The 14408-nt window shown below is 38.3% G+C and overlaps 2 protein-coding genes across 2 annotated transcripts; one reads left to right on the top strand and one right to left on the bottom strand.

Moving 5' to 3' along the window:
• Positions 1 to 450: 450 nt before the first annotated feature.
• wdr93 (WD repeat domain 93) lies at positions 451 to 8697 on the top strand. Its single transcript, XM_065953065.1, has 16 exons — positions 451 to 517; positions 1041 to 1158; positions 1288 to 1489; positions 1713 to 1777; positions 2057 to 2135; positions 2243 to 2322; positions 2752 to 2818; positions 3218 to 3314; positions 3556 to 3626; positions 3814 to 3903; positions 4671 to 4805; positions 5269 to 5473; positions 5579 to 5639; positions 5756 to 5912; positions 6041 to 6224; positions 6443 to 8697. Exons 2-16 carry the CDS (start codon positions 1048 to 1050, stop codon positions 6549 to 6551), a joined length of 1713 nt encoding a protein of 570 aa, XP_065809137.1. The 5' UTR covers positions 451 to 517; positions 1041 to 1047; the 3' UTR covers positions 6552 to 8697.
• A 131-nt stretch (positions 8698 to 8828) lies between these two features.
• On the bottom strand, positions 8829 to 14147 carry LOC109994050 (putative gonadotropin-releasing hormone II receptor). Its single transcript, XM_020647245.3, has 4 exons — positions 13946 to 14147; positions 12219 to 12806; positions 11447 to 11651; positions 8829 to 10920 (listed from the first exon to the last, which is right to left on the bottom strand). Exons 2-4 carry the CDS (start codon positions 12765 to 12767, stop codon positions 10394 to 10396), a joined length of 1281 nt encoding a protein of 426 aa, XP_020502901.2. The 5' UTR covers positions 12768 to 12806; positions 13946 to 14147; the 3' UTR covers positions 8829 to 10393.
• Between the last annotated feature and the right edge of the window lie 261 nt (positions 14148 to 14408).

The raw sequence follows: 14408 nt of genomic DNA, 5'->3' as shown, positions 1-14408 counted from the left end.
TTAAAAGTTATTTTAGGTTTTCAATCATTAGAAAAACAATAGGCCAAAGGGTGAGAAGAAATGCTTTTACTGAACCGGGAAAAAATATGTTTTATTAGCAGTTGAGCCATTAATCACAGCTCACTGAATCCTTCAAGGCTACTCTACTTCAACCACAGTGACCTCGCTTTTCCTTTCACTTTGTTAGAGAATCCCCTAACATTTAAAAACCTTACAGAGCCTTTCCTTACCACAACAGTGAGTTTATGTGCGTTTAAAAAAATAAAAGAGTTATAGTTGAGGCTATATCTCCGAAGTGATTGCACTTGCAAGAGACCCCTAAGCATAATCCCAAACAGAAAAAATAGAGTACAGCTCCAAAAAGATTTATAATTCAAATGACAAATAGGCTTAGTTGTGACTGACGAGCCTGCTACCCTCAGGTGAGCAACATGTTGTCATGGCGACGGTGTGACGCTTTGGTTAGCAGTGTTTGAGGAAGCTGGCGTGACATTTATCAACTTATAGAACATTTAAGGTCAGACTGCGTCCAATTGTGTGAACTTAAAATATACTTGAAGTTGTTTTTTGTTCTTTAAATGGCATTTAGTTAAATCTCACTGCGCTTCCAGCTTTTCCTGTCTGCTTGTTAACGTTGATGTTGCTGCTAGCGTTAGCAATAGCCTAGCTATGTTGGTTGTCTATCTATCTATCTTCAACTTTTATTTGTGCTACTTTAGTCTTTTACAAGCCGTGAAGTGATGTAGGCCTATTATTTACTCTTTGAATTAAAAAAAAGGGACTTTCGCAAAAAAAATCTCAAACTTTACAAAACATTGTATGATCATTGAAATGCCATTCTTTGTTTAGATCAAACTAGACATACTCGTTTCTGTATAGACAGACAGGTAGATGTTATTTATTATTTCCAAACTGGGGAATTGTGGTTTACAGCAGCAGGTTGTCAGAGCTTCTCTTGAGTTTCTCTCAAATACATTTTGATGATCATAGTTACATCTGTCAAATGATCTCAGTGCTTCTTCCACCAATCTGTTCCTAAGGATCTCCATGTGTAGCACAAATCATTACCCCAGCCCTGACTCAGAAATGGTCGGAGCTGGCAAAACAGAAACAACAAGAAAGCAAACACCCACGTTGGAACTGTCCAGTGCAGCACAGGTACAGATTGAGAGTCATTGATTAATTATTGACCTTTTAATGACAGATATTTGAAAAAAAAAAAAAATGTGTATTGTTTTTAATACAAGTCCAAAAGGCTGATGTAACCTTTTCTTCTCCATCTGACAGCTCCCTGAGAGTTCAAATTGCCTGTCATGCTCCGAAGACGGCAGGTACCTCAGTATGGGTCACTCTCGGGGCTTGTCTGTGTGGTGTGCGACCTCTTTTGTCTGTGTGGCAGAGTGGCTGCAGGACAGCCTGGAAATCATGTGTATTCAAATAATCAGAATGGCTGAAACAGTCTATCTGCTCGGCACAGTTGATGATATGGGTGAGTATGAGGCCAGTGATTAAACAATATCAGAGTGATATTGTTTTATTTGTACAACCCTGCTTAGTCAGGAACTATTTCTGTCCTGACCTGAGATAGTAACACCTATGAATTAGTGGGAATAGAGGTTAAAAGAGGAACCCACAGGAGGTTCTCGGAAAGTGGTGAAAGATGGAGAAATATATCTTCATCATACCTAAACTGCGATCATCTCACACTGCAGGTGTGGCCAGAATTTTTGAATTTCATTCTGAAGCTGTTCACCTTCTCACTGTTGTTAACCACATGGTGAGTATATTTAGTGTCATTTATTGAGAAATAACTCTTGTTATAACTTGTATTTGTCCAACAAGATCTTGAATGTGTAACAAAAAATGCAAACAGAAATCTTAACACTACTTCCAACACATGGAAGACTGAGTTTATGTGTAGAATTTGCAGAATTAAAAATGATGTGTTTATTGATTGGATTGTATTTTCATTTAATATAATTTACGTTATTTATTCAACAAATTAAAAATAGATAACTTAATATAAATAACCGATTCACAAACTCTTTCTCGTCAGGAAAATGTGAACAAAAGGAGGATTTGCTTGGCACTTGAACTGTCTGAAGGAGGAGATTATGGAGCTGCAGCAATGAGCTGTAAATAAGAACGATTACTCTCTGTTTTGTCCATTTTCATTATATCGTTTAAAATACGGATTATCAATTTAAATGTAGAATGATGTGAATTGTTTACTTCCTATCAGGCAAGGGTGATGTTTGGCTGGAGGTTTATCATCTCCCCCTAGAAGCATGGCTGAAGGAGTTAAAGAGGACACAATCACAGGTATTGTACTAACTTAAACTTCTGGACGAGCTGCTCACAGCTAGGTTGTTTTTCACCTTGAAATGATGTGAACACAAGGTTAGGAGTAAGGAACAAGAGTCATAATGGCACAAATAACACACAGGCTTGAACTTAATGGTGACCTGATGAAGAGCACTTTACTTGAATCATGTTGCGATCCTGTTGTCGGTCTTTTTGTTTTCTTCAGGCCTTTAAGTGTGCTCATCTAGACTAACCACTTTTTCATTTTCTCTTCTTGCTCGAGATTGCTCGGAAAGATATGGGTTAGGGGAATCAGAGTTTTGGTTAGAATATTTGCAGTTTTACCTACAGCCAGATAATACTATATACTGTACATCATTAGATTTTAAATGCAATCAATGTATGTAGTTGGAAACTTTAAGGCAATTGTTGTTTTTCAATCCTCAGGACCCGTCTGAACATGTGGATGCTGAATGGTCTCACTTTTCAGTGGTGCTCAAAATCAGACCAGCAGGTATAGTTTATCAAGGCAAAAATGTATCCCGACTTTATAAAGTTAAACAACAGGAATCCATATTTTGTGTTTGAACCTGAAAATACTGGTTTATGAGCAGTGTGTGTGTGTGTGTGTGTGTGTGTGTGTGTGTGTGTGTGTGTGTGTGTGTGTGTGTGTGTGTGTGTGTGTGTGTGTGTGTGTGTGTGTGTGTGTGTGTGTGTGTGTGTGTGTGTGTGTGTGTGTGTGTGTGTGTGTGTGTGTGTGTGTGTGTGTGTGTGTGTGTGTTCCTGTATTAACAGTAATTCAGTGTGTTAATACATTCTTTATCCTCTAGTTTAATTGCTTACCTGTCCTGAAAGTTTATACAGTTTTTGCTGTTGCAGGGGCAAGATATAAGCATATTTGTGTTGTTCACAGGGACAACATTGCATGAACCACTTAAGGATATGAAGACGACAGATTTCTTCACACACTGTTGTTCTCTAGACGTGGAATCCAGCAGCAGTTGTCAAAGGTAAGATGAGGTTTTTTGTCAAAAGTACAAACAGTATTCTATGGCTTAGCTGCTTTTACATACAGTACAATAGTTTGAGTATGTATTTTGATTTATTTGTATCTTTGTCTTAATGCATCTTCATTTTGAAATCAAAGTATGTTCTTGGTAATATTGCCTGTTTATTCTGTAGATCATGAAACATAAATGCAGGTGTTTAGCTCTCTTCTTGTCTCATTTTAGCCTTATACATCTTTTTCAGGCTTTGCACCCACCACTTCCTTCTGCCTTGTGGTCAGCTTCCTGGTGACAGTAAAAAAAAGTTTCAGCCAGGTATGTGATGGAGGAGAAACACGTTTTTTGTGTTTTATGATAACATTGGGCGAAATTGTAGGGCGCAGAATTTAGCTGATAATATATGGCTTTGTTATCCCAGTATTTATTCAGTCCCTTATTAGGGCATTTTGAAGTACTCCTACTACTGCTATATAAATGTCACCTTTAATCTCTGACCCTACAGCAGGATTGCCTGTTGCTGTCTGTGTGTGGTGGAGTGGTAGCCATAATCTACTTCAGTATTCACTGCACAAAGTTCCAAAGAACAAACCAGGTACTTAATGTCTTTGTTCAAACATGGATCTGATGCATTTTCACATTCACACCTTCGAAAAGAGGTTTCTTGTTCTTAGAGGGAACCTATTTTGTATTTTTAGGGTTTAGAGGTTAGAGTTAAAAAGTTACAAAACATTAGGCAAACATGTACAAAACTAAACCCTTTAGTCATGAAGTTCAGTGATACACCTATCCACCTGCCCAGTCTGTAAAGGAAGTGTTTCCACTACTCTGATCAAAGTGATTCAAGCTTCAGACAGTGTTCATGGATATTACAAGTGCTGCTGAAGTATCGGCATGTATGTTTTCTGATACAGGCTGATGAGGAAAAAAGCAGTTATTCAGTATTTGAAGTAGAAATGGTGGCTTCTTAACGTATAGCATGCAAAGCGCTCTGCAACTTCATCGGTTGCAATACTCAGCACTATCCGCAGCAAATAAAGGGTCATTACAGTTATTTATTTCATTACAGTTCGAAAAGTCACTCTATCGGCTGCAATTAAAGTTATATCCTAAAAACAAGCTAATTCTCTTTGGCAAGCTCTCAGAAAGCTCCCAGGAATTTAAGTGAGAGAAGCCTTCAAGTAAATTTAGAGGAACTAAAGTCATTCAGAGTCTGAACTGAAGGTCTGTACAGGAAGGCAGTATATGAAAATATGGATGATTATATGGAAAATATAAAGCTGGAAGTTATGTTCTTTGATAACATTTTTTTAACTGTTCCTTTGTAACACATTTTAAATGTGAACACCTTTCTTTTTGAAGCAGATGTGGAACCAATGCCAGATGTGATATTGCCAAATGCAAAGGAAATCCTCTGCTCTGCTGTTAGTAGATGCACCCAATACATAGTTGTTGGGCTTGAGGGTGCCATGGTGTATGTCTGGGACAGACAATCTGGTAAGGAAACCTGAAAGTGGGGTCTCCCTTTAAGTTTATGTCGTCTGAGTCCAAACTAGTTTAGTTACAGCAATGCAGCTTATTAGTTTTCTCTGAAGGTTATTAGTTTTCTCTGAAGGTTATTAGTTTTCTCTGAATTTAAAAGTCTTAAAGCTGTTATTAATGAATCTTACTGACATACCTTAACTTTGAGCAGTAGCTTTTGGTGGCAAATACTCACATTCTCTGGAGTAAACCAAATCCAAAACCAAAACACAAGGCCATCATATGCATTTCGGAGTATATCTGCAGTTCAAAACAACGTAAACACAAACACAGTCGTGCATATTTCTTCAAAGGGGAGGTATTCCCTCTCATTGTGTGACTGAGAGAGTGACAAGCTAGCCTATCTTGTCGCTTGTTCGAGTTTTGAAAAACAAACAAGATTACTTCTCTGTCTGACATTTCCTTTTGTGTCCCTCAGGGTCGCCTTTATCTGTAGTCTTGGTATCAGCAGCAGACAGCGCATTCTTGAGAGTGCAATTAGTCGATTACTGGCCTGAGTCTGCTGATGATTTGCAGATGTTTACAGCAAAGGTCCAACTTTTGGTGCTGTGTAAAAGTGGAGTTATTTATAGCGTCACAACAGGGCGAGGAACACAATCTTGCACAATGCAGCTCACTGAAAGGTTACCTGGGTTTTATATGTCACCATATTTAATAGAGGCATGTTTTAATTAGATATAATCAAGTTTTACACCCACAACAACTCATTATTTCCTCTTTCTACACAGATCAAAGGACAGCAAGGACCTGCCAACTGTCATCACATCAGTGCCATTCCTGCACAGCTTGGTAGAAACAATCAAACTGAATTAACAACATTTTTACAGCACATGTATGAAACAATCACAGTTAGATCATTCTGAATTCTTCTGGTCCCACTGTCTTTTTTTCCTGTCCTAAACTAGTCGCTTATGGTGCAAAGAAATGGAAAAATGTTCCTCCAAGATGTCATCAACCAAACTACAGTGTGCTACCTGACTCCTCCTGCATCTCATCTGTTCACTACACCATGCAAGCCTGTTTATGCTCTGAGTGCCAAACAGAAAACTCTCCTCATACAAGGTGAACTCAAAGCACAATGTTACTTTTATCTAAAGTATGACCTTTAGTAAATTTAAACCCATATGGATATGAATGCAAACACATTGCATCCAGAGAGCTGTAGCTAAAGGCTTTCATCTCTTTTGCAGGAGACCAGGACCCCAACTGCAGTGCACTCTCTGAAGGGGGAAACCAGAGTCAGCTTTTCATCTTCCAATTTGGAGAGATTGACATCACAAAGAAGTATATTGTTCCTCTTCCAGACCCTCCACAACAACAAACAGTTTGCTGTGTCAACCTGGAGGAAAGCTGCAACCTCTACCTGGAGCAAAGGTAGCGATAAAGAAACTCTACTTCCTCTACAAAGTCATTGTGTTCTTTGAGTGACAGACATTACCAGTATATATCTGGAAACTCTGCGTATGTGAGGTCTAATTATTTTTTTGCAGCTTTACATTCTAGTTTGGTCAGATAATATTGGCTTGATGTCCCAAGCAGAACACAAACACTCCATATCTACAGTATGTGTTTGCATGTGTTTCCATGTGTAGAGCACAGTCTGTGGATGAAAGAAACAAAGCTGTAACACAGACATGGACGCAGCTACAGGAAACTGCAGTCACCCTACAGCAGCAAGACGGCAGCGCTACAGCCAGCTGAGGAACTGTAGCAGATGATTTTTTTTTTTGCACAGAGGTAATATTGTATGTTGTATCTGTGTGCATGTTTAGTGTACTTTGCCATGGGAATCTTGTAATCCCCACCATTCTACTGCACCATTTCTCCTTCACATAGACAGAGGTGTCATTTTCATGTGTGAGAGAATATAAAGAGGTGCTTTACCTTATCTTCTTATTTTTTACTAAATTACAAATGAAGAGAAAACTATTAACCTGGAGTGTTTGCATTATCGGTAGAAATAAATAAACAAATGTCGTTTTGAAGTCAGATTTCAGCTTCTGAAATATTTCTGATAAATTCTATTTTCAGGTTTCCAATAAAACATGGATGATGTTCTTTTTAGCATAGCATTCTGTCCACTAAGTTATGGTAAGATAAGTGTGCTATCCTGTTCTTTTCTGTTACTGTCTGGCTTTGACAAGATGTCAAGTCAATCAATGCTGTCCATGTTCAAACAGTTCATTCAGCACTGTCCAATACTAACATATATCATCAAATATACATTCATATACATTAACCATTGATGTGGCAATATATGGCTATAAAAGTTTGATATTGCAAACAGTCTTTTTTATTATATTTTCTTAATGAGCACAGTACACAATGGGAGAATTCAGTCAAATGTATGAAATCATTTCTTAATTTAAGTTCTTACTATGATATTTAGAATAAGCAGTAAATGCCAGTGTAACTGGATTAATAAAGGTTGCAAAACGATATCCAGTTTTGCAAATTGAAAAGGAGAATTTATTTTTAATAGCTGCCAGTTTATTCTCATTTCATATCTCACACAGTTTTATGTGACGTTACACCACAAAGAAGATTTTATGTCCAAACTGAATTTGCTTTTGAGATTAAATCTCACTGATTGGTTCTGCGATGCTGGTTGAATAGTCAGAACATTTTTTACTCGTGTTGAATTACAGATGAATATTTTTGAATATCTGGTGCTGCTGGGCAATCTCTGATATGTATTTTTCAAGATGAGTATATTCAGTCTGTCTGTGACTGGGCTGTTTTTAGTCATGGCACATTAGCTTTTGGTTGCCTTTGGGGTCCTTTAATATTTCATATGTCATGTTTGTGATATCAGAAGATAAAAAAAATCTAGGACAGGGTGTCCTTAGAGTGCTTTTTAAAAGCATCCTTAATGAAAAATTTAAGCATTCATAGAAAAAACATATTTTGAGCTTTCACTGGTAAATTGAAGGTTAAACCAGTCTCAGGTCAATGATACAGTTCAATGGTGATTGTTTAAATTATACACGTATGTAATATCTATTTCCAGATTCTACTTAGAAATGTAGGATTCGTACACAGGGGTCGTGATTTTCAGCATGTGAGGTATTCAGGTTTGCGTTTGTGGTACACTTTTAGTCCGAGATGTATTGACCAATAACGTATCAGCAGGCTTTAGTGTGTACAGGTTAAGCGGTCCATGTGGACAACAATAAACAGGTGGAATGGTTTCTGTGCTGATGACAAACTAGTTCCAATGAACAGTATTTTTACAATTATTTATTTGTCTCTGCAAAAGAATACTGGCCTAAAAGTGTAGGTAACAATGAAAAGAAGACAAATTTAAACTTGAGCCACAAATCTGCTTGATGCTGTGTTTTTAAAGCCAATCAGCGTTTAGATTCCCTGACTACCTGAAACGCATCAGAAATGATCCCACATTTTAAAAATGTTTTTCTTCTCCTGAAGACAAGCCTGACAAAACCCAACTTTTTACCTTTATGTTATATGTTATAAGCATGATTATAGCCCACCCCTGCAGACGCAGGTTTTCGGGACCCTAAGTGTGTCTTAGTGACCGCCAATCAAGACCACATCTGGGCAGCATTATTTTCTATATTTCTGCTAAATGAATGATGTCCACCCCGATGGACTGATGGAGTCTGCAGATCTATATCTAACAGAGAGCAAACCAATCAGAAATGTACAGCTGTTTGGATCATTTGGCATCCCCACAATGCTCACCACAGACAAATGTATTTGTTGTGTTGCATCATTTGTATCCTGTCTGCACAATCTTTTTTTCTATTTCTATCAAATGAAAATGATACTGATAGAGATTTTAATAAGAGAGTGAAAGCCTCATTAGAATCTCTATAAAGCTTCTCTGAGAACGAATGCCAAGAGGCAACAAGTCATCAAGATGAAAGCCCAGCTGCTCTATTCAAAGATTTTGGCATGTGTTCCTGTCAATATCAGATGAGTGGTTCAGAGAAAATCGAGTCATTGAAAACAATCCAGCAACAGTTTGTTTAATTAAACAGAGCACTTTTCATGAAGAGGACCCTTCACTGTTCATACTGATGATGGCTTTGCAGGGTTACACGCTAAACTCACTCAACATTTAATTTCACTGTCACATGTTTATGTGCTTTAGGAAGTTGCTTCTGAAAAAAATCACTGGGGGAAAAACTTTACCATCACATGTAAAAAAAAACATTGATCTCAACTTTAAAGCCACTTTTGGAGTATATTTTCCCCTCCCAGAGACATTTCACTCTTTTGATTTCTCACTGAATAAATCGACCCCGGATACAGGAAGTCCTCCTGAAGGAGATCAACCATGAAAGAGTGCTTTGTTCACTTGAATTGTAAGATATAAGAGTAGGCTATCCTGGCTGTTCCACTTTAACATGAATTCATTTATTATTACAAATATGTTCAGTCACTGTTTCAATACCGAATCAAAGAGAACTGACTGGAATTTTATTTCTAATATTTTCTTGTATGCCCTAAACTGAGGAACTCTAAAGTGATCTCAATAAGACATTAACTCGTTTTCATTTTTGGAACTTGAGATGGCCTTTGGCATGTAGACCATGCAAGTAATAGATTGGTCCACATAACAGAAAAAAAGATGACAAAATAATGGATATAATGAGAATGTTTTTCCACAGTCATTGAAGTCAGGACCATTTGCCTGCTTAGTATCTATCGTGATATAACATTTAGGTAGAGTTAATGCTTGAAAAAAAAAAAACATGAAGAAAAGGTTAATGAGGATTATTCTAGGGAATGGATTCGCTTTCTTATCTCTGTTTTAAATTATTATGACGTGTAACCATAGTGACCTAGGAAACCTTCCAGCTTCAAGAAGTCAAATAATTAAATACTTTATCCATCTAAGTATTTATTTTGTTATGTGTTCTGCAAATCCTCCTCTTATTTGAGGCTAATCAGATGAGATGATAATACAGAACATGTATTACTTTTCTTACCCGTTCTTAGTTGTAAGCAAACAAAGAAAAATGTTTTTTAAGCTGGAGAATGATGAAAATAATGCCTTATATTAATTTGTCACAAGGATATGAAAGGGCATTTCTATACAGGCTCTGAATCATCACGTATTAGAGGAAGCTCTCTCCTCAGGGATGCTCTGGTCACACGTCACTAAAGAAACAGCGTTACGTTAGCAGGAGAGATCGACACAAAAGCTGCGCAACTGAAAATTGCATACAAACCTACTAATGCACTCAAAATCCTGTGGGCGACATTTAATTTGACATTTATTACAGAAGCTTTTTATGTTGTAGTAGTGTCCTCTTTGTTATGTTTTTTTGACCCATCACCACCTTCAATGGAAAACTCATTTTAGTAATTTCCAACCTTTGGAACTGAATTCAAGCCTTTGTGTTTGATACAAAAACATTTTACAAATATTCAATGAGCCTTAATGAAAGACAATATTCTAGAAATACAATGACCAAACACATCACATAGTTCAACAGTAAATCAATCTGAATAAATAAAACAGCTTACAACAGTCATAAAGATAAATCAGAGAGTTCTTGTCTGTACTCTTCCTACATAATGCTCTCAAGGCTGGACTGGTTTGGATCTCTCTCTGCTTCATTATTTGCTGTTAAAAAGCTGCTTCTTGGTGATGAGGACTCTCTGTTGCTTTGGTTGTCACTGGACAACAAGAACCTCTCTTGACTGACAGTGCTCACCTCATTTTTCACTGGCAAAGAGTTGGCAACGCAGGAGAAAGATTCAGTTACAACCGTGTTATTATCCTGCTCTGTCGCTGTGGTGGCGTTGCAGAAATACCTCCGGAACCCATTTTTGAAGTGAATGGTGAAAAGGCCATAGATGATGGGGTCTAGGCAGGCGTTGACAAGCCCAAAAATAAACAGGATGTGTGTGAGTGAGTGGGAAACCTTCCCCTCCAGGTCGTCTGGAAAGAACCAGTACCACAGGCCCAGCAGGTAGTACGGAGTCCAGCAGATAATGAAGGACGAGACGATCACAATACTCATTTTGAGAGTTCTCATCCGTGCTCTAGGGATGTTATTCTTTGACCGCCGCAGATGAACTTCATTGGTGGGCACTGTGAGCAGAACACATGACAGAAATCAAATATTTTAAGCATATTAAAAGACTTGTGTGTATTTATTTTCTGTTTAGACAGATTTCCATCCGACCTGATTAATAGGTTGGTCTACACTTAAACCATAATATGGCTGGTTTAAAATGATGAATGCACGATGTGAAGGCATTTTCATAAACATCAAGGATGGCTGCTACTTACTTGGAATGTTCTAAAGGAGCTAATGTGTCATTGATTAACAAAGTGGACATCAGTTCATGTTCCATATAAATTAAAAGTTATTATAATTATGTTGTGCAAATAGTCTGTAAAATGTTGAAATAAAAGTAATATGAAATGCATGTTTGTGGAGTTAGCTAGCCTAGCAGCCTAATGCTATGTCACACTTTTCTTTACTCTCAGTAGCAGTATAGTTTTCAAAAGCGTTTTGGTCTGAAGCCATGACAACCCCCATGGAAATCAAAAACAAATTTATGATGACCGACTTCCCTGACAAATTTCTACCAAATGAAACTAACATACGTACAGTTGTCCTTTCTCAGTCGTTTGGAGATCTCAAAGAAGATCCTGGTGTAACAGGTGATCATGATGACCAATGGGAGCAAGAACAGGCAGGAAAAAGTGAACATGTTGTAGGCTGTTTCATGCCAGTGAGTGACAAAACTTCCTTGTGTGGTGCATTGAGTGAAGTCTTCGGGATGGATGATGGTCACATTGTGAAACAGGAATATCTGAGCAGGAAAAGGAACAATAATTAGAAATGGTCATCAAAAGTGTTTGTGATAATATCTAATATCTAGTTGATAATAAAAAAAATGTGTGTAGTACACATGTTACTTTTTTTGGCTTCTCACTATCCAATCAAAGATAACCCCCTCTATGGTTTAGTTTCTGTGGACACATTACTAGTTTCTTTGTTTGTCCAGGTTCATGCTTTTTTATTGACTGCTTCAAACTAAATATGAACAAAATTATGTCAACAGATATTTTGAAAGAAATAAACTACTGACTATGATCTATGTAATGACAACAAAAGGTACATATTGGCAAAACACTTCAATAGCTTATGTTCGTTAATTTCAGAGTGATGACGTGAGGAAAACTGACAGTCTGACATTTTGTCAAAGGCTTTTTGAATTCATCATGAGACAGTTTAGAAAGTGGGCATGATCCCTGTGCATGGGACAACGACCATATTTTGAACAGCCTTTCATAAAATCACGTTTCTTCTTTTGTCGAATGTAAATCAGTGCTGACCTCTGCTGGTCTGTGTCTTGAGCTGTGACATCTGACCTCACCTGAGGGACTGACAGCAGAACACTCATGCCCCACGCCACAGTCAGCATAACTCTGTTCCTGGTTTTCGCCTTGTTGATAGCCAGAGGGTCAAGGATGGCTGACTGCCTATCCAGACTGATCACCACAGTGACAAAGGCGCAGGAGTACATCGCCTGCAGCTTCAGAAACATCAGCAGCCTGCAGGCAAAGTCCCCTGCCAGCCACTGGACTGTGATGTTCCACACGGCATCCACAGGCATGACGATGAAGGTCACCAGCAGGTCAGCCATTGTCAGGTTCATAATCAGCACCCTGACGTGAGATTTTCTCTTCCCATCGCTGTGAGCTGCCCACAGAACAGCCAAGTTACAAAAGGCTGAAACACCACAGAGCATGCATGTGATGATGACCCTGACCTTGGCTGCTGTGGTGAAAGTGGGCAGCTGCAGGGCGCCGCCCCCAGCTGTCCAGTTGGACGGAGGTGTGGAGAAGTTGCAGCTGGCATTCGGCTGGTGGTCTGTGGTCAGATGATACATGGTGGCTACAGAGTCACACAGAGAGGTGTTCATCTTCTAAGGCATTTTGCTCATCCAGCATGAAGATCAGCACTAAAAGGAGAAAGAAGAGGGACACACGAGACAGGGATGAGTCAGAGGGCGTGAAGTGGGAGGAAATTACAAAAACACATTTCTGAGAGAAATGCAAACACTGAAGGAATGGACAATGTAGGAGCGTATCAAGAGGAAGTAATAAGGATGAAGGATGCAAAGTAAATGGAGTTTTCTTTCTTATTTGTTACGAGCTAAAATAAATTAAGATGATAACAAAATTGTATTAATCAACAACATTTTATCTATCTAATTATCCCAGATGTATGTGGCTTTGGACATAAGCATCTGCTCAATGGAAATGTTACATTGTCACATCTCTTTATTTGTTGTGGGAGATGAAGCCAAAACTTTGAACAATGAAAGAGAGCACTGAACAAGAAAATGTTGTTTGTACTTAATGAATCTGTTTCATTAAATGACGGTCGGCAGCTTCTGTCATATCAGGTTGTAATGAAGTGTGTCTGCACCTGCACAGCTGACTGTCACTGACATTACAGCAGCTGGTTCTAAGTGCAGTGCATGAGATTGATTTATATTCAGGCTTTTTGATCATAAAGGTGAAAAACAAATCAGAATCATTGATGTTAGTCCTGTTTCATTTATTACTGTGTATTTAATTGTTGTGTTTATTATAGCAATGATACGTTTGATAGGACTTAACTTTATTATTAATATTATCGTTTAATCAATTGAGCTAGATAAGGTTGGATGTTTACTTTTTTCTTCCGCTGCTAGTATCCCAGACAATATGGACCTGTTGATACCTAAGATAACTTGTTTGACAGATAAAATATGATAAAAACATTTTCTTGCTATGCAGCAGGATAACATAGATGAACAATCTAAACCAGTTCACGTGCTCAGCAGACCACATTTTATAACATGTGCACATTTCAAATATATCAGGTTCACACAAATTCACATCTACCCCCAATGAGATGAATGGAATAGTTTGATATTCACATCTGCAAAATAATACAATAAAAAAAGCTTAATTGAGGTGTGAGTGTTTGAGCGACGTTTTAATCCCCCCTTTTGACACAACTTTAAACCAAATTAAAACGCCACGTTCATGTTTCCCTTTGTGTTAACTCTGAATTCTGAGATCGTCTCGTGAGGAAACAAAGCAAACTTACCTCCAAGTGCAAAAGAGAGAGCTGTGCGTTTAGCCTTTTACGCACGTGCTGGAATCCAAACATTTAAAATTCTAGTAGGAAGGAAACTTGGCCGCTGATAGTGTCCGCTTGTATTCAACAAATAGACTGCTGTTTGGATCTGCAGGGCAGCAGGTTACAGCTGTCCGGCTCCTCTGCCATCCAGCGCGTCCAGTGCGTCTCAGCCGCTCCACCGTCATCCATATAGCAATCACTGCCGCGTAACATACACCCTGGGGTGTGGTCTGATCTCATGTTCACTTACGTCAGTGACTCCAAGGCTAAATAAAAAAGATTTGGCATGCAGAGGACTTCCAGGTAAAGGCTAATAATGAATCGTCACCAGAAGTCACAACTACCAAAATAAAAACAACGAAATATTAAAAAGTCATATCTCACCCTGGCTTCACCTGTACAACAGTGGGTAGTGAAGAGAGACACACTC

This window comes from Labrus bergylta, chromosome 3, assembly GCF_963930695.1.
Source record: "Labrus bergylta chromosome 3, fLabBer1.1, whole genome shotgun sequence".
Lineage (NCBI taxonomy): Eukaryota > Metazoa > Chordata > Actinopteri > Labriformes > Labridae > Labrus > Labrus bergylta.
This window is presented reverse-complemented; position numbering and strand designations above follow the sequence as displayed.